Below are 19,879 nucleotides of genomic sequence, written 5' to 3' on the forward strand. Positions count from 1 at the left end.
GGAATTAATGAAAATGGCATAAGAGACCAAGTGCTTGCACTCGGGCGAATTGGGGGTGCTCTCAGACCTTCCCCATTCGTAACCAGGCACGAACCCATATATATTTCTGGTTATCCATTGCACAGAGGATTTGATTTTAGGGTTCAATGGCCTATCCATGGATGGCGACTCTGAGTTCTTTTTAGGTACATCTCGGTTTCGAACCCTGGCTCCTGATCAGGATGTATCTCATTCGTTTTGTATCGCCACTCGTGCTATGCTGTGAGGGTGGCATCCGTTTCGAGAGTTCCTTGGCAGAGCTCTCCTTCACATTGTGGAGATCTTAGAGGATTGTTGTGGGGACCTCGCGTCCCTCGCCGCACTCGTCCTCTCCGGATCGGGGTCCACAGGCTGGCGACTCTGCTGGGGAGTTCTTAAAACATTGCCTAACTCTTTAAAAATGCCATTTTTATTAACTTTGGAGAAATTTGAGCTAAAATCATTTTAAATGGGAACTCTATCGTTAGAATCCAGGGGCACCAGGTAGGTGCGTATGCTACGTTCGTCTTCTTGGTCTCAAAAGGACTTCCTTCTATGTTCCTGCCAGGATTCAGCGTCAGTATGGAGGGGAGCAATCCATTGTGCCTCCTCTTCGTCATTTCTATCCACCATGAGGATTTTTGGATCAAGATTGTCATTTCTTTTATTGAGTCAAAACTTGTAAATTTGATTCCATTATAGATGAAAATTCAAAAAAATTTTACTTGACATGTTATAAACAGTCAGTGATTCAGGGTTTTCAGCGATTGCTGTCAGTATAATCAATACAAAGGATGTTTGTTTTTTCTTTTGTCTCTATTGGTACAAACTATCTTATTTGTCAATCATGTAACCTAGTTTGTTAACTTCCAATCAGGATTCTGAAAGATAGCAACCATCGCTCCCAAAAAAGACTTTCAAGCTAAGCCCACCTGGTCGAGACCTACCCCAGTGTCTAGACTCGTTCGCCACTTTGATTCCTCTGTGTCATCTTCAGTTCGTTTACCTTCTTCACCAGAGTCTTCAAATTTATTTGAAGTAAATCAAATGGCAGACACAACTGAACTTTTAATGAGCATGCAAGAGATGATGAAAAACCTCACCAGAGATATGGCGGGAATGAAAGAAGAAATGGCAAACATGAAAACACAGATAAGTGATAAGACTTCCACGTCTAGGCCCGTACTTCAACCTTCTCATGTTCCAGCTCCGGAGTCGCATAGACCCGTTATCCAGTCTTTCGAGGTGGATTTAGATGATGGTCAGTATGCTGCAGAGTATTGTGCTCCAGAGGTTGATAAAGAAAAAGAAAAATTTGAAAAATTTGAGAAGGAAATGTCTGAGAAATTCAGCAAGATGGCTCATGAGATGGAGCAGATGAGAGTCCAGGGACCCAAGAAATTTGACGTCTCTGAATTAATACTGTCTTCAACAGTTTCTTTACCGCCCAACTTCAAAGCTCCTGATTATGACAAATATGACGGAACCGGGTGTCCGCGTAACCACATGAGGTGGTTTATCATTTTGTCCCAGCAGTATGGTCTGAGCCGTGAGCAGATGGCCCAGTTGTTCCCGATTTCTTTGATTGGGATCGCAAAGAAGTGGTTTCTAAGGCTAAAGCCCGAGGAGGTGAGAACCCTGGAAGATATTTCGGAGAAACTAATAGAGCAATTCTCAATGGAAGAGGGTATTGAGGTCACGAAGAGAGACCTAAAACAGCTAAAGCAAGGTCCTCAAGAGACCTTCACTTTCTTTATCAGGCGCTGGAGACGCAAATCTGCTCAGCTAAGCCAGAAAATGACTGAATCAGAGCAGATAAAGCTGGTTCTGAAGAGTTTGTCTCCCATGTATTTTCATTTTCTCGCTCCTCAGCATTACCCGAGCTTTGACCATTTAATCAAGACGGGTACTCAGACAGAAGATGCCATAGCAAAAGGCTTGAGAGCCAAGGTTTCTTCTGAAATCCGAGACGGGAAAAGACCAATGGTCCAGTCCAAAGAAATTCATGCTGTCAGTTATACCAGGCCTGTGGCCAGAGTTGCTGCAGAGGCTGCAAAAGCGCCAAGGAGAGTTGCATATGACAGAAAGTTTGATCCTCTTCCATATCCGATAATAATGATATTCAAAAGGCTCATGAAAGATAGGAAGATCCGGCTCCCGGATATCAAACCTCCACCCAATCCCTTACCCGCATTCTGGAAGATGGATCAATACTGTGAATATCACAGAGGTCCAGGGCATTTGACCGAGAATTGTTTGGCCTTGAAGCATGCTATCCAGAACATGATTGACAAAAATGAGCTGGCAGTGGAGAGACCAAACGTTACTCAAAACCCACTTCCTAATCATCATACCATGCCTCCTCCTGCTACCAATGCAATTTTTACTGATGAACCTCTGCTCGATCCATCAACCCTCATTTGTGCCATTACCACAGAAAAAACCTATGTAATGAAGTTTGACAAGGAAGATTTCGAAGCAGTAGAAAAGAAAGATCATTATGTAATTTCCTTTGATGACGATGAATTGGCTGAATCGTCTTCATCTCAGTTTGGTACATTTCAGATTGACAGTGCTGGAAATAGAAGGACAGCTCCTTATGTCTTAAGGGCTGAGGACTTTGAAGAAGATGAGTTATTGTTGTTGGATAACCATTGTGACGAGATGCGTCATATGACCCGTGGTGGGCGTGTATTCAAGCCTCAAGAATTGTGTGTTGAAAATCCTGCAGAGGTTGCGCGAAATACTGAAAACCAGAGACAGAATAAGGTCAGTAAGGTCAGCGCCGATGAAGAAGAAGAGAGCTTGTTAAAGCAGTTGAAAAAGACTCAGGCCAATATTTCCGTATGGGGTTTACTCATGGCCTCATCTAAGCACAGAAAATTAGTCCTTCAAGAGCTTAACTCAGCACAAGTCTCTGTAGACACTACTCCGGATGAGCTGGTAAGCTTGGTTGCCATGACAAGAGTGTCTAAGACTTTATCTTTCACTGACGACGATCTGCCTTCTGAGGGCCGAGACCACACCAAATCTCTGAAAATCACAGTACTTTGCAACAAGAAGAGAGTACCAGAGGTGTTAGTTGATAATGGCTCTGCTTTGAATGTATGCCCGTTGAGTACTGCAACAACTCTTGGATTTGGTCCTGCGGATTTCATCCCATCTGAACAGGGTATTCTGGCGTACGATGGCACTCGCCGAGATGTGATCGGAACTCTGGTCACCGAAATACAGATCGGAGGAGAAGACTTTGAGATAGAGTTCCAGGTTTTGGACATCAAAGCCTCATTTTTGTTGTTACTCGGCCGCCCTTGGTTGCACAAGTTTGGGGTTGTTCCATCCTCTCTTCACCAAAAGCTAAAGTTTCTTCGCAAAAACGGAGTGGTAACTGTGAAGGGGGACCCAGACCTGGAAGTAGGGCTGATTACTCAGGACCTGACTATGGAGAAAGCTGAGGATGTTAGTTTGACTGGATTCTCATTAGAGGTGGCTGCCATTACCTTTAAAGAAGCTATGAATGAGGAAATTTGTTTCCTGACCAGTACAAACGCAAATGTCGTCAGGATGATTCGTCGACAAGGATATATGCCAGGTGCAGGGCTAGGTAGACACCATCAGGGTTTGACTGAGTTCCCTGAATTCGAATCCTTCAATAATCTATTTGGGCTGGGGTACAAGCCTTCAAAGAAGGAAGTTAAAGAAATGAAGCTGCTGATGATGAAATGGGCTGAATGTCGCCGCAGGGGGTTAGAATTACCAATGGCACCGATTAATTTGACGATGAATGGCCGTTTTCGAAGAGAGGGTGCAGATGTCCCTTTCTGTGGCTTTGCCGAAACTTGGTTAGATGAGAATTCAGGACAGAGGTTGCCAGGATTTGAAATTTTCTTTGATCTGCAGTTAGAAGACAAGCAGACCGATGTGCAGACAGAAGTTGAATCAGAAGCTGATTGGGCAGAACATGTAGAGCCGAGCCTTCTGAGTTCACTGTTTCTCGAAGATTCACAAACTATTGCCGTAATTGATCGGAGGGCCTCGATTCTGAACCCTACTCATTTAATCACCCCGGCAGAGGAACCATTGACCAACTGGACCTTTCAAGTCATACCTCAGGTTACTTTCCTAAACAGTCATGTCCCTCCAAAAGAGTCAGTTGTCCATAAATACACGTCAGTCTTTGGGTCTAATTCAGAGTCTGTTTATTCTAACAATTCTGTTAATGCAGGTACTGTAAATGTCGAGTCTCCTAAGGTCGATGATGATTCCTCTTCTTCCAGCGGAATCAAGTCAGATGCTACTTCTATCGTTGATTCAGAGTTAATTGACATAAATGTCAATATGTTCGTTGAGTCTGTAAATTTTTTTCAAGCGTCTATTGTAAAGCCCGATGTGGGTAATTTTTCATTTGATGTACCTGATTCAGCATTAAATGAAATAAAGCATCCTTTCTCTGAGTACAATCCAGTCTCTACTTTTATTTCTAATGTTTCTGCTTCAGAATCTGATAAACTTAATAATAACAATCAAGACTCCCCCTCTGATGAGGATACCGACGACACTCCTCCTGAAATCAAATACATGATTCAACAGGATGAGAGTCGCCGAGCAAAACCACTCGAAGAGGAAATTGAAACCGTGAATATAGGTGACGAAACCTTGATTCAGGAGATTCGAATTGGCAAAACTTTATCTCCTGAAGAACGCGAGGAATTAATCGCCTTATTTAAAGAGTTCAAGGAAGTTTTTGCTTGGTCATATGATGACATGCCAGGGTTAAGTGAAGAAATTGTTCAACATCGCTTACCCTTAATCCCTGGTGTTAAGCCAAAGAAGCAAAAGCTCCGAAAACTCAAAACTGAATGGGAGATGAAAGTTTATGAAGAAGTTAAGAAACTGTTGGAGGTAAAATTCATTCAAGTAGTTGAATACCCAGAATGGCTTGCAAACATTGTACCGGTGCCCAAAAAGGACGGAAAAGTTCGAATGTGTGTCGATTTTCGAGACCTGAACAAGGCAAGTCCTAAGGATGACTTTCCTCTTCCCAATATTGATCTCCTGGTTGATAATACAACTGGTCATGCTCTTCTATCCTTTATGGATGGGTTCTCAGGCTACAATCAGATTAAGATGGCTCCCGAGGACATGATGAAGACAGCGTTCATTACTCAATGGGGTACATACTGCTACAGGGTGATGCCGTTTGGATTGAAAAATGCGGGTGCTACGTATCAGAGGGCTGCTACAACTCTTTTACATGATATGATCCATAAAGAGGTCGAGGTATATGTTGATGACATGATTGTGAAAGGCAAGACTCGACCTGAGCACACTGTTGCCCTGAGAAGGTTCTTTGAGCGGATCAGGAAGTATCAGCTTCGCCTAAATCCGAGTAAGTGCGTCTTTGGTGTTACATCAGGAAAGCTCTTAGGGTTTATGGTCAGTGAAAGAGGGATTGAAGTAGACCCGCAAAAGATTAAGGCAATTCAAGAAATGCAGCCGCCGAAGACAGAAAGGCAGATCCGAGGTTTCCTTGGCAAAGTTCAGTATCTGAGACGGTTCATATCACATCTGACGATGACGTGTGAACCCATTTTCAAGCTTCTGAAAAAGAATTCCTCGAAGAAGTGGAATGAAGAATGTCAGGAGGCATTTGAAAAGGTTAAGCAGTGCCTATCCTTGCCCCCTGTTCTATCGCCAGTCACTCCAGGCCAGCCATTATTGTTGTACTTGTCTATCACAGATACAGCGATGGGTTGCATGCTTGCTCAGCAAGATTCAGAGTCTAAACGGGAGAAGCCCATTTACTACATCAGTAAGAAGATGCTGGAATACGAATTAAAGTACACAGTTTTGGAAAAGACGTGTCTAGCATTAGTTTGGGCTACCCAGAGGCTTAGACATTATTTGCTTTCAAGCAAGATCTTTTTGCTTTCGCGGATGGATCCGCTAAAATACTTGTTTGAGAAACCCGCCCTTACAGGACGAACCGCAAGATGGTTGTTGTTATTGTCTGAGTTTGACATCACTTATGTCACTCAGAAATCAATTAAAGGGCGTGTCGTTGCTGAACAGTTGGCTGATGCACCCATTGAAGAGAACGCTTTTCTGAAGGCAGACTTCCCTGACGAAGAGATCATGGATATTAAAGAAGAAGCTTCGAATACTAAGTGGCTTATGTATTTTGATGGAGCTGTAAACAGTCGAGGACAAGGAGTAGGAGCTGTACTTATATCCCCTCGGAAAGAATATATTCCTGTCTCTATCAAGTTGCAGTTTGAGTGCACCAACAATATGGCTGAGTATGAAGCTTGCATCGCCGGGTTAGAGGCAGCCTTAGCTTTGGAGATTCAGGATATTGATGTGTTTGGGGATTCTATTTTGATCATTTGCCAAATTAATGGGCAATGGAAAACTCGAGAAGATAAATTGATCCCTTATAACACTTATTTGGAATCTTTGGTCAGAAAGTTCAAGAACATTACGTTCACTCACTTGTCAAGGACCAGAAATCATTTTGCTGACGCTTTGGCTACTTTGGCCTCGATGTTAGACATTTCTGTATCAATGGAGGTTCAGCCGCTAGTTGTCAGACTTCAGTGGGCTCCTTCGCATGTGAATGCTATAGAGATCTCAGCCAGGTGTCCAGATGGGAAGCCTTAGTATACAGATGTCAGAAATCTTATTGCTGGTAAAGGACATCCCCCAGAAGCTTCAAGCAAAGAGAGGAAGACGCTTCAGAAGTTGGCTGCCAACTTTATTATTTGCGGAGAAGAGCTGTACAGAAGGTCATTTGATGGTATACAGCTTCTTTGTGTTGATGAAGATAAAGCTGCAGAGCTTATTGAGCAGACCCATGAAGGAGTTTGTGGACCTCACATGAATGGAAAAATGTTGTCAAGAAAGATTTTGAGACTCGGATTCTATTGGCCCACAATGGAAACAGATTGCTTCGCATTTGTGAAGAAATGCCATAAGTGTCAAGTCTATGCAAATCTTATTCACGTTCCTCCTTCGGTGTTGCACTCTATGACTTCTCCATGGCCATTTTCAGTATGGGGAATTGATATAATTGGGAAAGTTTATCCAAAGTCTTCGAGCGGTCATGAGTACATTCTGGTCGCAATTGATTATTTTACAAAATGGATTGAAGCCGCTTCGTATGCTTCCATTACTTCGAGCACAGTTGCGAAGTTCATTCGTGCCAATATTATTTGCAGATATGGAGTGCCTCACGAGCTGATTTCAGATAATGGGTCGCATTTCAAGAAAGAGGTGTTACACCTGTGTGAAGAATTCAAGATTAAACATCACAAGTCATCTCCTTACAGACCTCAAACAAATGGGGCTGTAGAGGCGGCAAATAAGAATGTCAAAATTATTATCAGTAAGATGACTGAGACCTATAAAGATTGGTCGAATAAGCTTCCATATGCCTTATGGGCTTATCGGACATCAATCAGATCTTCAACAGGTGTAACTCCGTATTCTTTGGTGTATGGAATGGAGGCAGTCCTCCCTGTTGAGCTTAGAATTTCCTCTTTGAGAGTGATGATGGAAGCTGACTTACCAGAGTCTGATTGGGCTAGAGCCAGGTATGATGAGCTGCAGATGATAGATGAGAAGAGATTGAGAGCCTTGTACCATATTCAAGGATATCAGAGGCGGATTGAGAGAGCTTTCAACAAGAAAGTCCGTGTTCGAGATTTGAAGCCTGGAGATCTTGTTTTGAAGTCTTACAGAGCACCGGTATTTGATCCCCGAGGGAAATTCAGGCCAAACTGGTCTGGTCCTTACATCGTCGATGAAGTCCTGCCTGGAAAAGCCGTAAGACTCCTCAACGAAAATGGAGAAAAATTAAATGAACCTACAAACCTGGATCAGTTAAAGAAGTACTATGCTTAAATACACTAAGAGGCCGTCTTTGATTGATCTGAGCTTTGAGCCAAACAGCCTAAATATTTTAAACCGTTTTGCAAACCCTTTGGGCTTATAAAATAATTTGTTTCTTTGATAAACCCAAACCAGGGGCATTTTTTTTATATATATATAAAAAAAAAAAAAAAAAAGTAGTTTGAACTACGTTAGGACCTGATCCTCCATTTTGGGGTGCGTAGGTAGTCTGGCTAGACCAGATTCGGTCCAAATCCTTAGAACCTTAGATATTCAGCCTACCTGAAAGTCCTCCTGATGTATTTAGGCCCAGGTTTGTAAAAAAAAAAAGAAAAAAAAAAGAAAAAAGAAAAAAAAGAAAAGAAAAGAATGATGGAGTCTTAAATCCGCTAAGCTGAAAACCTGAAAGGGCAGTTTAGGCAAAAATCAGGGTATTGAGCCTGCTGGATGGAAAATCTGCAAGGGCAGACAGTCCAGGCAAAAATTAAGGCATGCGGTCCGCTAAATCGAAAACCCAAAAGGGCGATTTGGTCACGGCAAGACTTCATGAAGGACAGAGCTATCTGAAAGCCAGTTAATAAGTGCCATCAGAGCTTCTTTGGTTACTCTTTGAGTCAGGAGATTGAAACTAAGTAATCCGAAGGGATAATAACCATGATGGAGATCTTGAAAAGAGGTTGAAACATCTTTAAACATGATATTTAAAAAAAAAAAAAAAAAAAAACTCTAAAGAGTGGTGGACTTTAACCATTTTTGAAAAAAAAATAAAAATGTTTATCAATTTAAGAAGCAGATTCATTCTCTTTTAAAGTCTTGTTTAAAACTCGTCAAAGTCTTTGGTCATTGTCTGTCAAACTCAGTTTGTTGTCGAATCAAAGTCAATTTCCAGAGTCCTGTTTAGTCAGTATTCTTCCCAAAGCCGGGGTGATAAAGACTTAGAGACTCAGAGAAGTAGAAAATTTGCAGTTCATGTGGATAATGTAAAGCAGAGCAGTGTTCAGAGATCGACAAGCTTTTAGCTCAGTTCCGGTATCAGCAGATGGCAGAGATGAGAAAATTTTGAGCATAACAAGTTTCTGGTGCCTATGAAAAACCTTGTAAACCCAGGTGTTTATCAGAAAAAATTTGTTGTAATCTCAAATGTTCAGCCTTTGGCCCATTCCTTTTTTTGTTGCTCTCTAATGAATTTTTTCATGGAAGTAATCATACTAGGGGCATCTTTTATGACTTATGTCATAAAAGATGTCAAGTAATCATTGAGATTTGAAATAAATTTTTGTATAAAATAGAGACTAGAGAAGTTCGAACACTCTTTATATTGAGCTTCTTAGTCAGGGTATTTTCCTTTGGAGTTGAATTTCTTTGAAAAATCTTTATCCCAGTGGAGTCTAGAATTCACTCCAGAGATTTTTAAATTTCAGTAAAATGCTTTGCGTTTAAAAAAAAAAAAAAAAAAAAAAAAAAAAAAAAGGTTTGACCTTCAAAAATTCTTTCAAGATACTCGAATTTTGAAAGATTTTTAATAAAGATAGAAATTAGCAGATTCCGTGTTTCATGATCTGGTCTTTCTTCTTTTGTTCTGAGGAGTTTCTTAATAAAGATAGAGGTTACCAGAATATGTGTTACATGGTCTGGTCTTTTCTTCAAAGTGTTTTGAAGAGTGTTTTAATAGAATAAGAAATCATCGGATTTAGTGTTGCACTATCTGGTGGTTCCTTTAACCTGTTTTCAAAGATGTTTTACAAGGAAAAATTACCGAACTCGTGTTACACGGCTTGGTCTTTTTAAAGGTTTTAATTGTGGAAAATTTCTGATCCTGTGTTACAAGGATTGATCTTTTCTTCCTTCTCCCGGGTATTTAGGACCCTGATGATTAGTATTGTAATGTTAAGTAGTGACTTACCTAATCATCGTTCCGCAATGTGCAGCTTCCTAACGTGTTAGGAGTCATGTATATCTGCGAAGAGGTTTGTAGGGGACTGTTTAGCAGGACCTACGAATTTGGGTTTATGTGGAACTGTTTAGCAGAACCGCATGATCCGGAGTGATTCGCTACCTTGAAAGAGAGGAGTCAGAATTACTCGGATAGTTAAACAGATTTATTTTCATCAATGATCTGTATAACTATCGCTAGGCTTGAGACTCAGTCTCGCCTCGGGTATTTAGTACCCAGATGATTAGTAATGTAATGTCAAGTGGTAACTTACCTAATCATCGTTCCGCAATGTGCAGCTTCCTAACGTGTTAGGAGTCATGTGTATCTGCGAAGAGGTTTGTAGGGGACTGTTTAGCAGGACCTACGAATTTGGATTTACGTGGAACTGTTTAGCAGAACCGCGTGATCCGGAGTGATTCGCTACCTTGAAAGAGAGGAGTCAGAGTTACTCGGTAGTTACACAGATTTATTTTCAGCAATGATCTGTATAACTATCGCTAGGCTTGAGACTTAGTCTCGCCTCGGGTATTAGAAGTTTGAGTTTAGCTCGAATATTCGATTACCCTAGTAATTGGTCGAGTCTTTGACTGATCGGCATGATTTTAAAAAAAAAAAAAAATTTAATTCTTTGAGTGTTTGATTTTGAACTTGTTTTGGACGAGTTTTGATACATTGGTCTTTGGCCTATTTTTGCAGGTTTCTAAAAAAAAAAAAAAAAAAAAAAAAAAAAAAAAAAACTCTTTGAGTGTTTCGAATTATACTTGTCTTGGACAAATTGCAATGTGGTTTCTAAAAAATTAAAAAAGAAAATGGAAGCTCTTTGAGTGATTGAAGTGATTAACTTGTTTCTTTGGTTGGTGCTCTTGGAGCAATTGTTATGTTTACTTTGGCTTAGCCTGATATATAAAAAAAAAAGAAAAAGAAAAAATGTTTGTGTTTTTGTAATTGTTCGTTCGTTTTTTATTAATTAGTCGAGTCATGAGTATTAGGGAGAGACTATCTCTTTGAGATGTCTTAGTTGCCGAGTTAAGAGTCGGTGAGAGACTATCTCCCTATTGTTAGTAGAGTTTTATCTTTGTGAATATCGTTTTAAAACTGAAAACCCAAAAATTTGCTTTGTTTTGGTTTCGGGTCAGTCAAAATGTGTCGTCTGTTCAGCTTTGCCATTCGCGTGTTACACACGCTCTGCCAAAGAGGGGCATCTGTAGACACCCCATTTTGACCGGACCCAAGTTCGCTATGCTTGGGAGAAACCCCATCCGATCATTTCCGCCATGTTTCGCATTTTTCCGTGAGAGGTTGAGAGAGATTATTCATAAGAATCCAAGCGAGGGAGAATTTGGACCCGTTTGGTGGGCCCGCATTGAACATTTGTTTAAAATTCGAATCAACCGAGGGCCCACATTGTGGGGCCCACGTTGTGGGGCCCGCGTTGTGGGGCCCACATTGTGGGGCCTCAGTAGGGCCTCTTGTGAGGCCTCTTATGAAGAACAATAATGATGGATTCTCCACTAAAGAAACATGATGGGCCCTCCACTAAGAACAATAATGATGGATTCTCCACTAAGAAACATGATGGGCCCTCCACTAAGAAGAATGATGATGGATTCTCCACTAAGAAACATGATGGGCCCTCCACTAAGAAGAATGATGATGGATTCTCCACTAAGAAACATGATGGGCCCTCCACTAAGAAGAATGATGATGGATTCTCCACTAAGAAACATGATGGGCCCTCCACTAAGAAGAATGATGATGGATTCTCCACTAAGAGGGACAACATGATGAGCTCTCCACCAACACATCTCTCTCTCTCTCTTTCTCTCCCTATATATATCTTCCTTCCCATCCATAAAAAAGAGGAGAAAGAGGAGGAGATTTACCTTCCATTATCTCTTTCTCTTCCATTATCTCTTCCAATCACTCCCTCAAATCCCTTTCCCTATATTCTTCTTCCATTATCTCTCCCAATCACCTCCCAATCCTTCCCTCTAAGAGAAAGCGAAAGACGGCGGATCGGATCGGCGGCGGCAAGATCTTCACCACAGGTAGGTGCATTTTTCTCAAAATATTTCTGTATTTTTCCGAATTTTTCTGATTTTTTCCGCAAATTGTGTTTTAAAAATAGAAAACTCTTCAAAAAAACATCTTTTGACGAAGAAAAATTAAATTATATACCAAACAGATTCCAAATTTAATGCAATTTCGTGGGAAATTAATATGGTACTGATTCATTTTACCATGAATTTTTAAGGATTTTTGGAGTTTATTTGGTATATTATTTAATGCTTTCTTTGAAAATTATCAGATTTTGTGAGACTTGTTACTGACATCAAATCACCCTTAAAATTCTTAAAATTTTTACAGTAGTCTTATCTTCCATATTTCTTGTTACTGTAAAATTTTCGAGTGATTTGGATCTGTTTTCATATGGGATGTAGTGTTAATTCTTAATCTGGTCTGAAAATTGTAAAATCCGAAATCGGTAGTAAATAGTCTTTATAATTTATGAAATTCTCACCGCATGCTCATTTTATTGATATCTTATTTCTGTAGAAATTTCATAGAATTTATATGTCTATTTCTTGTAGTTTCTGTGTTAATTTGGCAATCTGGTCATTTAATTGTTAAATCAAGATTAAATATGAATTTAATGTAAAAATCTGCAAAACTCATTTATTAAGCTACATACATTCCCATCTTGCTGCTGTAGAAATTTCAACTCATTTCGAATTCGTTTGCAATAATTTCACTTGTAAAATCATTCATATGCTTAAAATTGATACAATCCATTGAAAATTTGAAATTAATTACTACCAAGTGATTTTCAACATTCGAAATTCGAAATTAAAATTGATAAAATCCATTGATAAAATCACATTTACTCAAACTTAATCTAACAAAACCTGAAGGTATCATAGATTGCGCGAACTTATTGCACACACTTACATCACTTGCATCTAAACCCCTGCATCTCACATGCACACACGTCCTATTTTAGGAACCCGGAGTGTTATCTAGCATGGTTGACTGGGATTTCATCACCTGGTGCCTCTGTGCTAGAGAAGCATTCCACCCTTAGCCTAGTACCTTTATGGTACGTAAACGGATCTCTTGTTCACGTACTGATACGCCGGACACTGGTACAGTATATCGAACATGGATTCGCGCTAAGGGAACTCTTGGCCTTACCCCTAGATTAACCCACACATGCATGTAGTATACGAACACATGTGCATCACGTGTGTGAGCCTAGTTTAGGATATCCTACCCATTTGTGTCTAGATTAGGCCGTAGTCCATCTTCCAATGGCTACGATCGGTCCTAGGTACACAAACAAAGTCATGAGTCGAGATCCTTTCTCCACTCCGCTAGATTATGGTTAGGGTTGATGCCTTCAGGTAACACTGATAAAATGTGCGAAGATTAAAAAACTTTTCCTTTGGGGTTAGGATGTAAATCCCATTCATTTCCAAAGATCTCATAGGATTAGTCATTCATGATCCATCCGTTGAAAGCAATCTTATGCTATCTCATCTCATCTTGATCACAGATTTTCAATCTTATATTATCTGATTTGACTCGTGTTTTCATCTCTTTTAGAGAGTCTTTGACTCATTTATCCTTTAGTTGGTGTTATTGGAGTCTTTGACTCATGTTTCCATTTCTTTTAGAGAGTCTTTGACTCATTCGTTCTTTTGTTGTATTACTAGGAAGTCCTTGACTCATTGGTTCTTCTGTTGGCGTTATTTGGGAGTCTTTGACTCATTCCTCCTCTAAGTTGTAGTATTAGAGAGTCTCTGACTCATTTGTTCCCCTCTTTAGTGTTGTTAGTTCGGAGTTTCTCCTTTAGAGTTGTTGATTACTTCGCTTTTGATTAGAGGCTAACTCAGTCTTATTAGAGCTTTGCTTGCTTGGGATCTTGGATCGTTTTCTCTCTTCTTGGGACGCTATCTTTCTTGTTGTGGTTTGTCTCTTTGAGACGCTAATTGCTTATTCGGGGTTTCCCCTTTTGCTTTAGGGCTTTGCCCTAGTTTGTGGTATTACTTGCGTGTTCCCTTTAAGATTAAAAATATTTTAAGGTCCTGAGCATTGGAAAAGCTTTAAAATCCAAAAAAAATTAGAAATTTAAAACTCAAAAAACATTTGAAAACATCAAAAACCTTAAAAAAATCTAAAGTGTTGAGTGTTTTCTTTTATAAGCGTAGTTTGAGAGTTCGTTTCGAACTACGTTGGCTTGATCCTCTTTCACGAGGTACGTAGTGCAGCTTGGGATCCACATCCCAAGTCCAGCCAAACCTTTAAAAATAAAAATTTTAAATCTTTCAAAGTTACAAAAATATTCAAACCATTTTCAAAAAGATCTTCCTCTAGAGTTAGGAGTATGTCCTAGCTGTTTAGGTTGTGTTCTAGAGTTAGGAGTTTGTCTTGATTTGTATTGATATGGTATGTCCTGTCGTGTGAGTGTCCCTAGAGTTAGGAGGCCTCGAGTCGATCGGTTAGACATTTAGTCGAACCGATGGCTAGACTAGGCATATAGTCATCCCGTGGTTTTCATTAGGTTGCACGGCCTAGTTACACATAGGATTGTAGGAACCACCTGCATTAGCTTAAGGCTAATCAATCTGCATTTAGTTAGGGCATATAGGATGTCCTAAAATCCACCATTCATTGGAATTTAAATAATAGTTCAAGAAGCTTTAATAACTAGTCCGGTCTTTTAGATCGAGTCTAGGATAGAGGTCTAGGTGTCTTAGGCATCATAATTTTGAATAGGGCATCGAACTACGTGGGCTCCGATTCTTCCCGAGGCCGGGATACGTAGTGCAGCTAGGATGGATGGCCATTCTGGTCCGAGTCCAGTCCTGCATTAGAGTTAGGACTTGTCTTGTCCCGTCATACATAGCATAGATTTGTGTCTCATGTTTTGATATGTTTTCTTACTTTCTTGTACTGATACTATACCTTTGGTTGTAGCTTGCATGTGCGTGTCCACCAGAAACTTAGACACCCATTAGGCATGTCACTCATAACCTAGCTTTGCTTAGGTGACACATTTTTCATTTCATTTTACGTGTTTATTTCTCCATTCTCAGGAAATGCATGCTTAGGTAGACGATTCCTGAGGATTGTTCCCATTTCACATGATTTTTACTCAAACTTCTTTGGAATTAATGAAAATGGCATAAGAGACCAAGTGCTTGCACTCGGGCGAATTGGGGGTGCTCTCAGACCTTCCCCATTCGTAACCAGGCACGAACCCATATATATTTCTGGTTATCCATTGCACAGAGGATTTGATTTTAGGGTTCCATGGCCTATCCATGGATGGCGACTCTGAGTTCTTTTTAGGTACATCTCGGTTTCGAACCCTGGCTCCTGATCAGGATGTATCTCATTCGTTTTGTATCGCCACTCGTGCTATGCTGTGAGGGTGGCATCCGTTTCGAGAGTTCCTTGGCAGAGCTCTCCTTCACATTGTGGAGATCTTAGAGGATTGTTGTGGGGACCTCGCGTCCCTCGCCGCACTCGTCCTCTCCGGATCGGGGTCCACAGTATTGAAACAGGTTCAGTGTCAATACAGGTTCACTGTCATTGTGTATTGAAACATGCCATCACTATGTATTCAAACATGTCATAATTTTTTTCAGATCATCACTATGTATTGAAACAGGTCATAACTTTTTTTTTCTTCAGATCATCACTATTTATTGAAATAGGTTCACTGTCATTGGGACAGTCTCCACTGACTTTGTCTTCTCCTTTCAACATTCCAACAATATTGAGGACATCAGCCCCAAAAAATCAAAAGGAGGGGATTTGCTATGCAATTTGTGGAATGCCATTTCATGGCCCACCTTTCCACCTGAAATGAATAAAATAAAAAGTTCTAAAAATTGAGCCTGTGTGGCAATTCTATCCAGTCGAAACTGACCACTAAATCATTTTTTAGAAAATTCTTTTTCTCAAAGAAAAAGAAAGAGATTATAGATCTCACTCCAATATCAATTGCCTCTTCGCCCTATTTTAAACATGAATGCCGCCTGTGGACCCCGGATTTGAGAACGAGTGCGGAGGACACACAATCCTTTAAGATCTCCACAACGTGAAGGAGAGCTCTGCCAAGGAACTCTCAAATGAATGGCTCTCATAGCATAGCATGAGTTGTGATACTGGATGAATGAGATACCTCTTGATTTAAAGATAAATCCCCAAACCAAAACGTACCTAAAATAACTCAGAGTCGCCATCCATGGATAGGCCATGGAACCCCAAAAACAAGTGCTCTGCTTGCAACAGATAACCAGAGATACAGAAGGTCCGTGCCTGATGACGAATGGAGAAGGTCCGAAGAGCACCCCCAATTCGCTCGAGTGCGAACACTTGGCCTCTTATGCCATTTATTTATTAACTTCGAAGAGTTTTACGCGAAAATCATGTGAAATGGGAACACGCATCTCCGAGAAAACGTCTATCTAATCATGTATGTCTCAGAGATGAAAATAAGCACACACAAAAGGACCGAAATAAATGTCACCTAAGAATAACTAGGTTATGAGTGACATGCCTAATAGGTGTCTAAGTTCTGGTGGACGAACACATGCATGCTATAGCTACAGGTATAAGTCTGTACAAGAAAGGAAATCTAAAATTAGCGATTAATCATGAATAGTAAATGAAATAAGGAACAAACAAAAATGCCAGGCAAATAATAGAATAATGAAATAAAACCTATGGCGTGCACATAGCGCCTATCTACATTGGGGCGAATACATAGCGCCTAATATAAAAACCTAACACATCCCATCTAGAAAGCAGTAAATGACAGATAGAAAATACAGTAATAAAAACCTATGGCGTACACATAGCGCCTATCTACATTGGGGCGAATACCTAGCGCCTAATATAAAATCCTAACACATCCCATTAAGAAAGCAGTAAATGACAGATAAAAAATGCAGTAATATAGTAAAGTGTTACAGCTAAGAAGATAAACCTGCGCAATGAGCAAATGTCAGTAGCTGAGAGTAAAAAGATAATAATCAATAACCTAATAACGATACAGAATTACAGCTAAGCACATGAGAACTACAGTTAAGCAGGTAAGAACTACAGCTAAGCAGGTAAGAACTACAACTAAGAAACTAGGTAAAACACATAAGCAGGTAAATGTTACAGCTAAGTACGTAAGTAAGGGAGGAAATGCACACACGCTGCCATGATCCTACGCGAAAATCATCAACAAAATGCAAACACAAGCCCTAAGTACTATCAACAAAACCTAAGACTCTAATGCTTCAGCCCGAGTCTTTAGATGATCTGATATTCATCCAAAGAAGCCTACGTATCCCCGCCTCCACGAGAATCAAGGCAACGTAGTTCTTCGCACATATTATAAGTTATGATGCTTAAGACATCTAGACCTCTATCCTAGACTCGACCTAAAAGACCGGACTAGTTATTAAAACTTCTTGTACGATTATTTAAATTCTAGTGGATTGTGGATTTTAGGACACCCTATATGCCCTAACTAAATGTGGGTTAGCCCTAAGCTAATGCAGGTGGTTCCTACAACCTAAGTGTAACTAGGCTGTGTGTCTTAAGAAAAACAACGGGATCACTAACGCATCCTAGACCTAGTCATCAGTCGGCGACGTGAATCGCTAATTGATGACAGAGGCGCTCCTAGCTAGGACAAACTCCTAACTCTAACACAAGCACATAACAAGTACACAACAAATCAAGGACAAACACCTAACTCTAGAACAAACTCCTAACTTGGTCAACTTTTTTCTGTACGACCACGTGTCTCTTTCCTTCCCTGATGTCCGATGGAAGTCTGGCCCTCAGACCCTTAGCTATTGCATCCTCAGTCCTCGTCCCAGTTTTAATCAGATGGTCAAAGTCGGTGTAATGCTGAGGGGACATGAAATGGAAATACCGCGGCGACAAACCCTTAATCACCAGCTTGATCTGATCTTCTTCTGATAGCCTCTCGCTTAGCTGGGCAGACTTTCGACGCCAACGACGGATGAAAAAGGTAAAGGTCTCCAGAGGACCTTGCTTTAGCTGTTTGAGGTGCCTCTTGGTAACCTCTATCCCTTCCTCCATAGAAAACTGCTCTACAAATTTGTTGGAGATGCTTTGCAAGGTCTTCACCTCTTCGGGTTTCCGACGCAGAAACCACTTCTTTGCGACCCCAGTAAGAGACATTGGAAAGACATTGGCCATTTGTTCAGGAGCTAACCCATACTGCTGCGATAGCTCGATAAACCACCTCATATGATTCCGGGGACACCCAGTCCCATCATATTTGTCATAATCGGGGGTTTTGAATTTCAGGGGCAAGGTGACTCCAGGAGACATTATCAGCTCGGATATATCGAACTGCTTTGGGCGTTGATGCTTCAAGCTTTTCATTTTCTTTGTCAGTTTCTCCAAATGATCAGCTACCTGCTTCTCCTTATTATACCGGGCCATATTTGGAATGCAATATTCTTCAGCATACTGCTCTTCTTCCAGGTCGACATCTACTGGTGGAATAAAAGGACGGTTCAAGTTCGCAGGGCTCAGATTTGCAGGTATAACGAGAGGGGGTTGACCTGCAGGTGCTCTAGAAGTAGAGACCTTTTCATTAGACTGGGATTTCATTTGGGCCATCTCTTCTTTCATAGAGGCCATATCCCGGGTAAGATTCACCATCATGTCTTGAATTTTAGCTAGCGCATCATTGGGTTCAGCCATTTGGACAGATTCTGAGGATTCAGATGACTCGGATAAAGAGGGTGCAACTTGCTCAGGTAAGGTTAGCGGTTCAAATTGACGAATGAGTCTAGATGTGGTTGACTGTCTAGACCACGCAGGTTGACTGACACTTGAGGGAGCGATGTTTGCTCGATTTCAGAATCCTGAATTGGAAATTAACATACTAAATTAAAATTATAACAATCGAGATAAAGTATTCTGTACCAATAACGATAAGAGAAAATCTTGAATACTATTCCATTGATTAATAGTCAAACTGTAGTTACAATCAAAACATTAATCTTTGATAACAATTGGATGAAAGTAACTATTTACAATGAAATTTGAAGAAATTAAAATGACGATTTCATAAAAAAGAATCTTCAAAGCTCTTCAATCCAAGCTCTCTTGGCCGCGAGCTTTCCTGGTAATTACCCACGTCGAATCTTAGATATTAAGGCAAATCTCTTCTCCACGACCTTATTTCTCCAAGCAGCTACAATGGTATTGATGAGATCACGAGACAGCTTTTCACAAGGAGGAGGTGTTACGGTTCCTGGAGGACATGGGTATCCCGTGATCTGATGAAGCAAACGGGTTGGTGCATAAAAGGTTGAATTTTCTAAACCCATGAGATACACAAATAGATATGGGTAAGTGCTAGTGATAACTTGCAAGCATGAATGACTCACACAGTGAAACTGAGTTGTCTCCACGTGCTGCAACCAGTTACGCCACTCATCAATGGATTGTGATTGGTTGGCCATTGGTTGCCAGGACAGGAAATCCTTCAGGGTGTACTTGTCGGAGCTTTGTGGTCGGGAGATAGTGAGTTTTTCACAAAGCCACACGTATAACAGTTTTACACACCCAAAGAAATTATCATGAACCTCCTGACGAGCAATAAGGTCAAATCCGGAGAAAGTTTCTGCTAGTATGGGGGGGACAGGATTTCTTCCTTCATTGATTTCATCCACCACAGCTAAGAAGGCCAAAGGAGCATTATAAGAATCTCCACGAACGACATAACGTGCGAAGACACCGAAAATCAAGGCACTGCGCCGACAACTCTGAAAACGAGAGTCAGCAGGGTCGATGTTTTTAGAAAAAAGTTAGATGAGGTCATGGACTCGCACGCCTGTGTCTGTAAAATATGACAGAGCATCAACTGTGGTATTTTTGAACAATTTGTAGAAAAGGGAATGAGGGTCATCTGAACTCAGAGGTTGGACCCAGAGTCCCTCCGATGGGAGCTCCAATAAGACGCACCAATCTTCAAAGATAGGACAA

General features: G+C 40.7%; 1 protein-coding gene across 1 annotated transcript; it reads left to right on the forward strand.

The window, feature by feature from the left end:
* Positions 1 to 864: 864 nt before the first annotated feature.
* On the forward strand, positions 865 to 4,478 carry LOC143846849 (uncharacterized). Its single transcript, XM_077355440.1, has 2 exons — positions 865 to 4,131; positions 4,244 to 4,478. The coding sequence occupies exons 1-2, from the start codon at positions 1,066 to 1,068 to the stop codon at positions 4,250 to 4,252; spliced, it is 3,075 nt and encodes a 1,024-aa protein (XP_077211555.1). The 5' UTR covers positions 865 to 1,065; the 3' UTR covers positions 4,253 to 4,478.
* Positions 4,479 to 19,879: the final 15,401 nt, after the last annotated feature.

The sequence above is a fragment of the Tasmannia lanceolata genome, unplaced genomic scaffold (assembly GCF_043159265.1).
Source record: "Tasmannia lanceolata isolate RefF3 unplaced genomic scaffold, GAP_Taslan_0.1 ptg000015l, whole genome shotgun sequence".
Classification (NCBI taxonomy): Eukaryota; Viridiplantae; Streptophyta; class Magnoliopsida; order Canellales; family Winteraceae; genus Tasmannia; species Tasmannia lanceolata.

Excerpts from the sequence above, each read along its gene's own strand:
- LOC143846849 (XM_077355440.1), top strand. The coding sequence starts at position 1,066 with ATGGCAGACACAACTGAACTTTTAATGAGCATGCAAGAGATGATGAAA.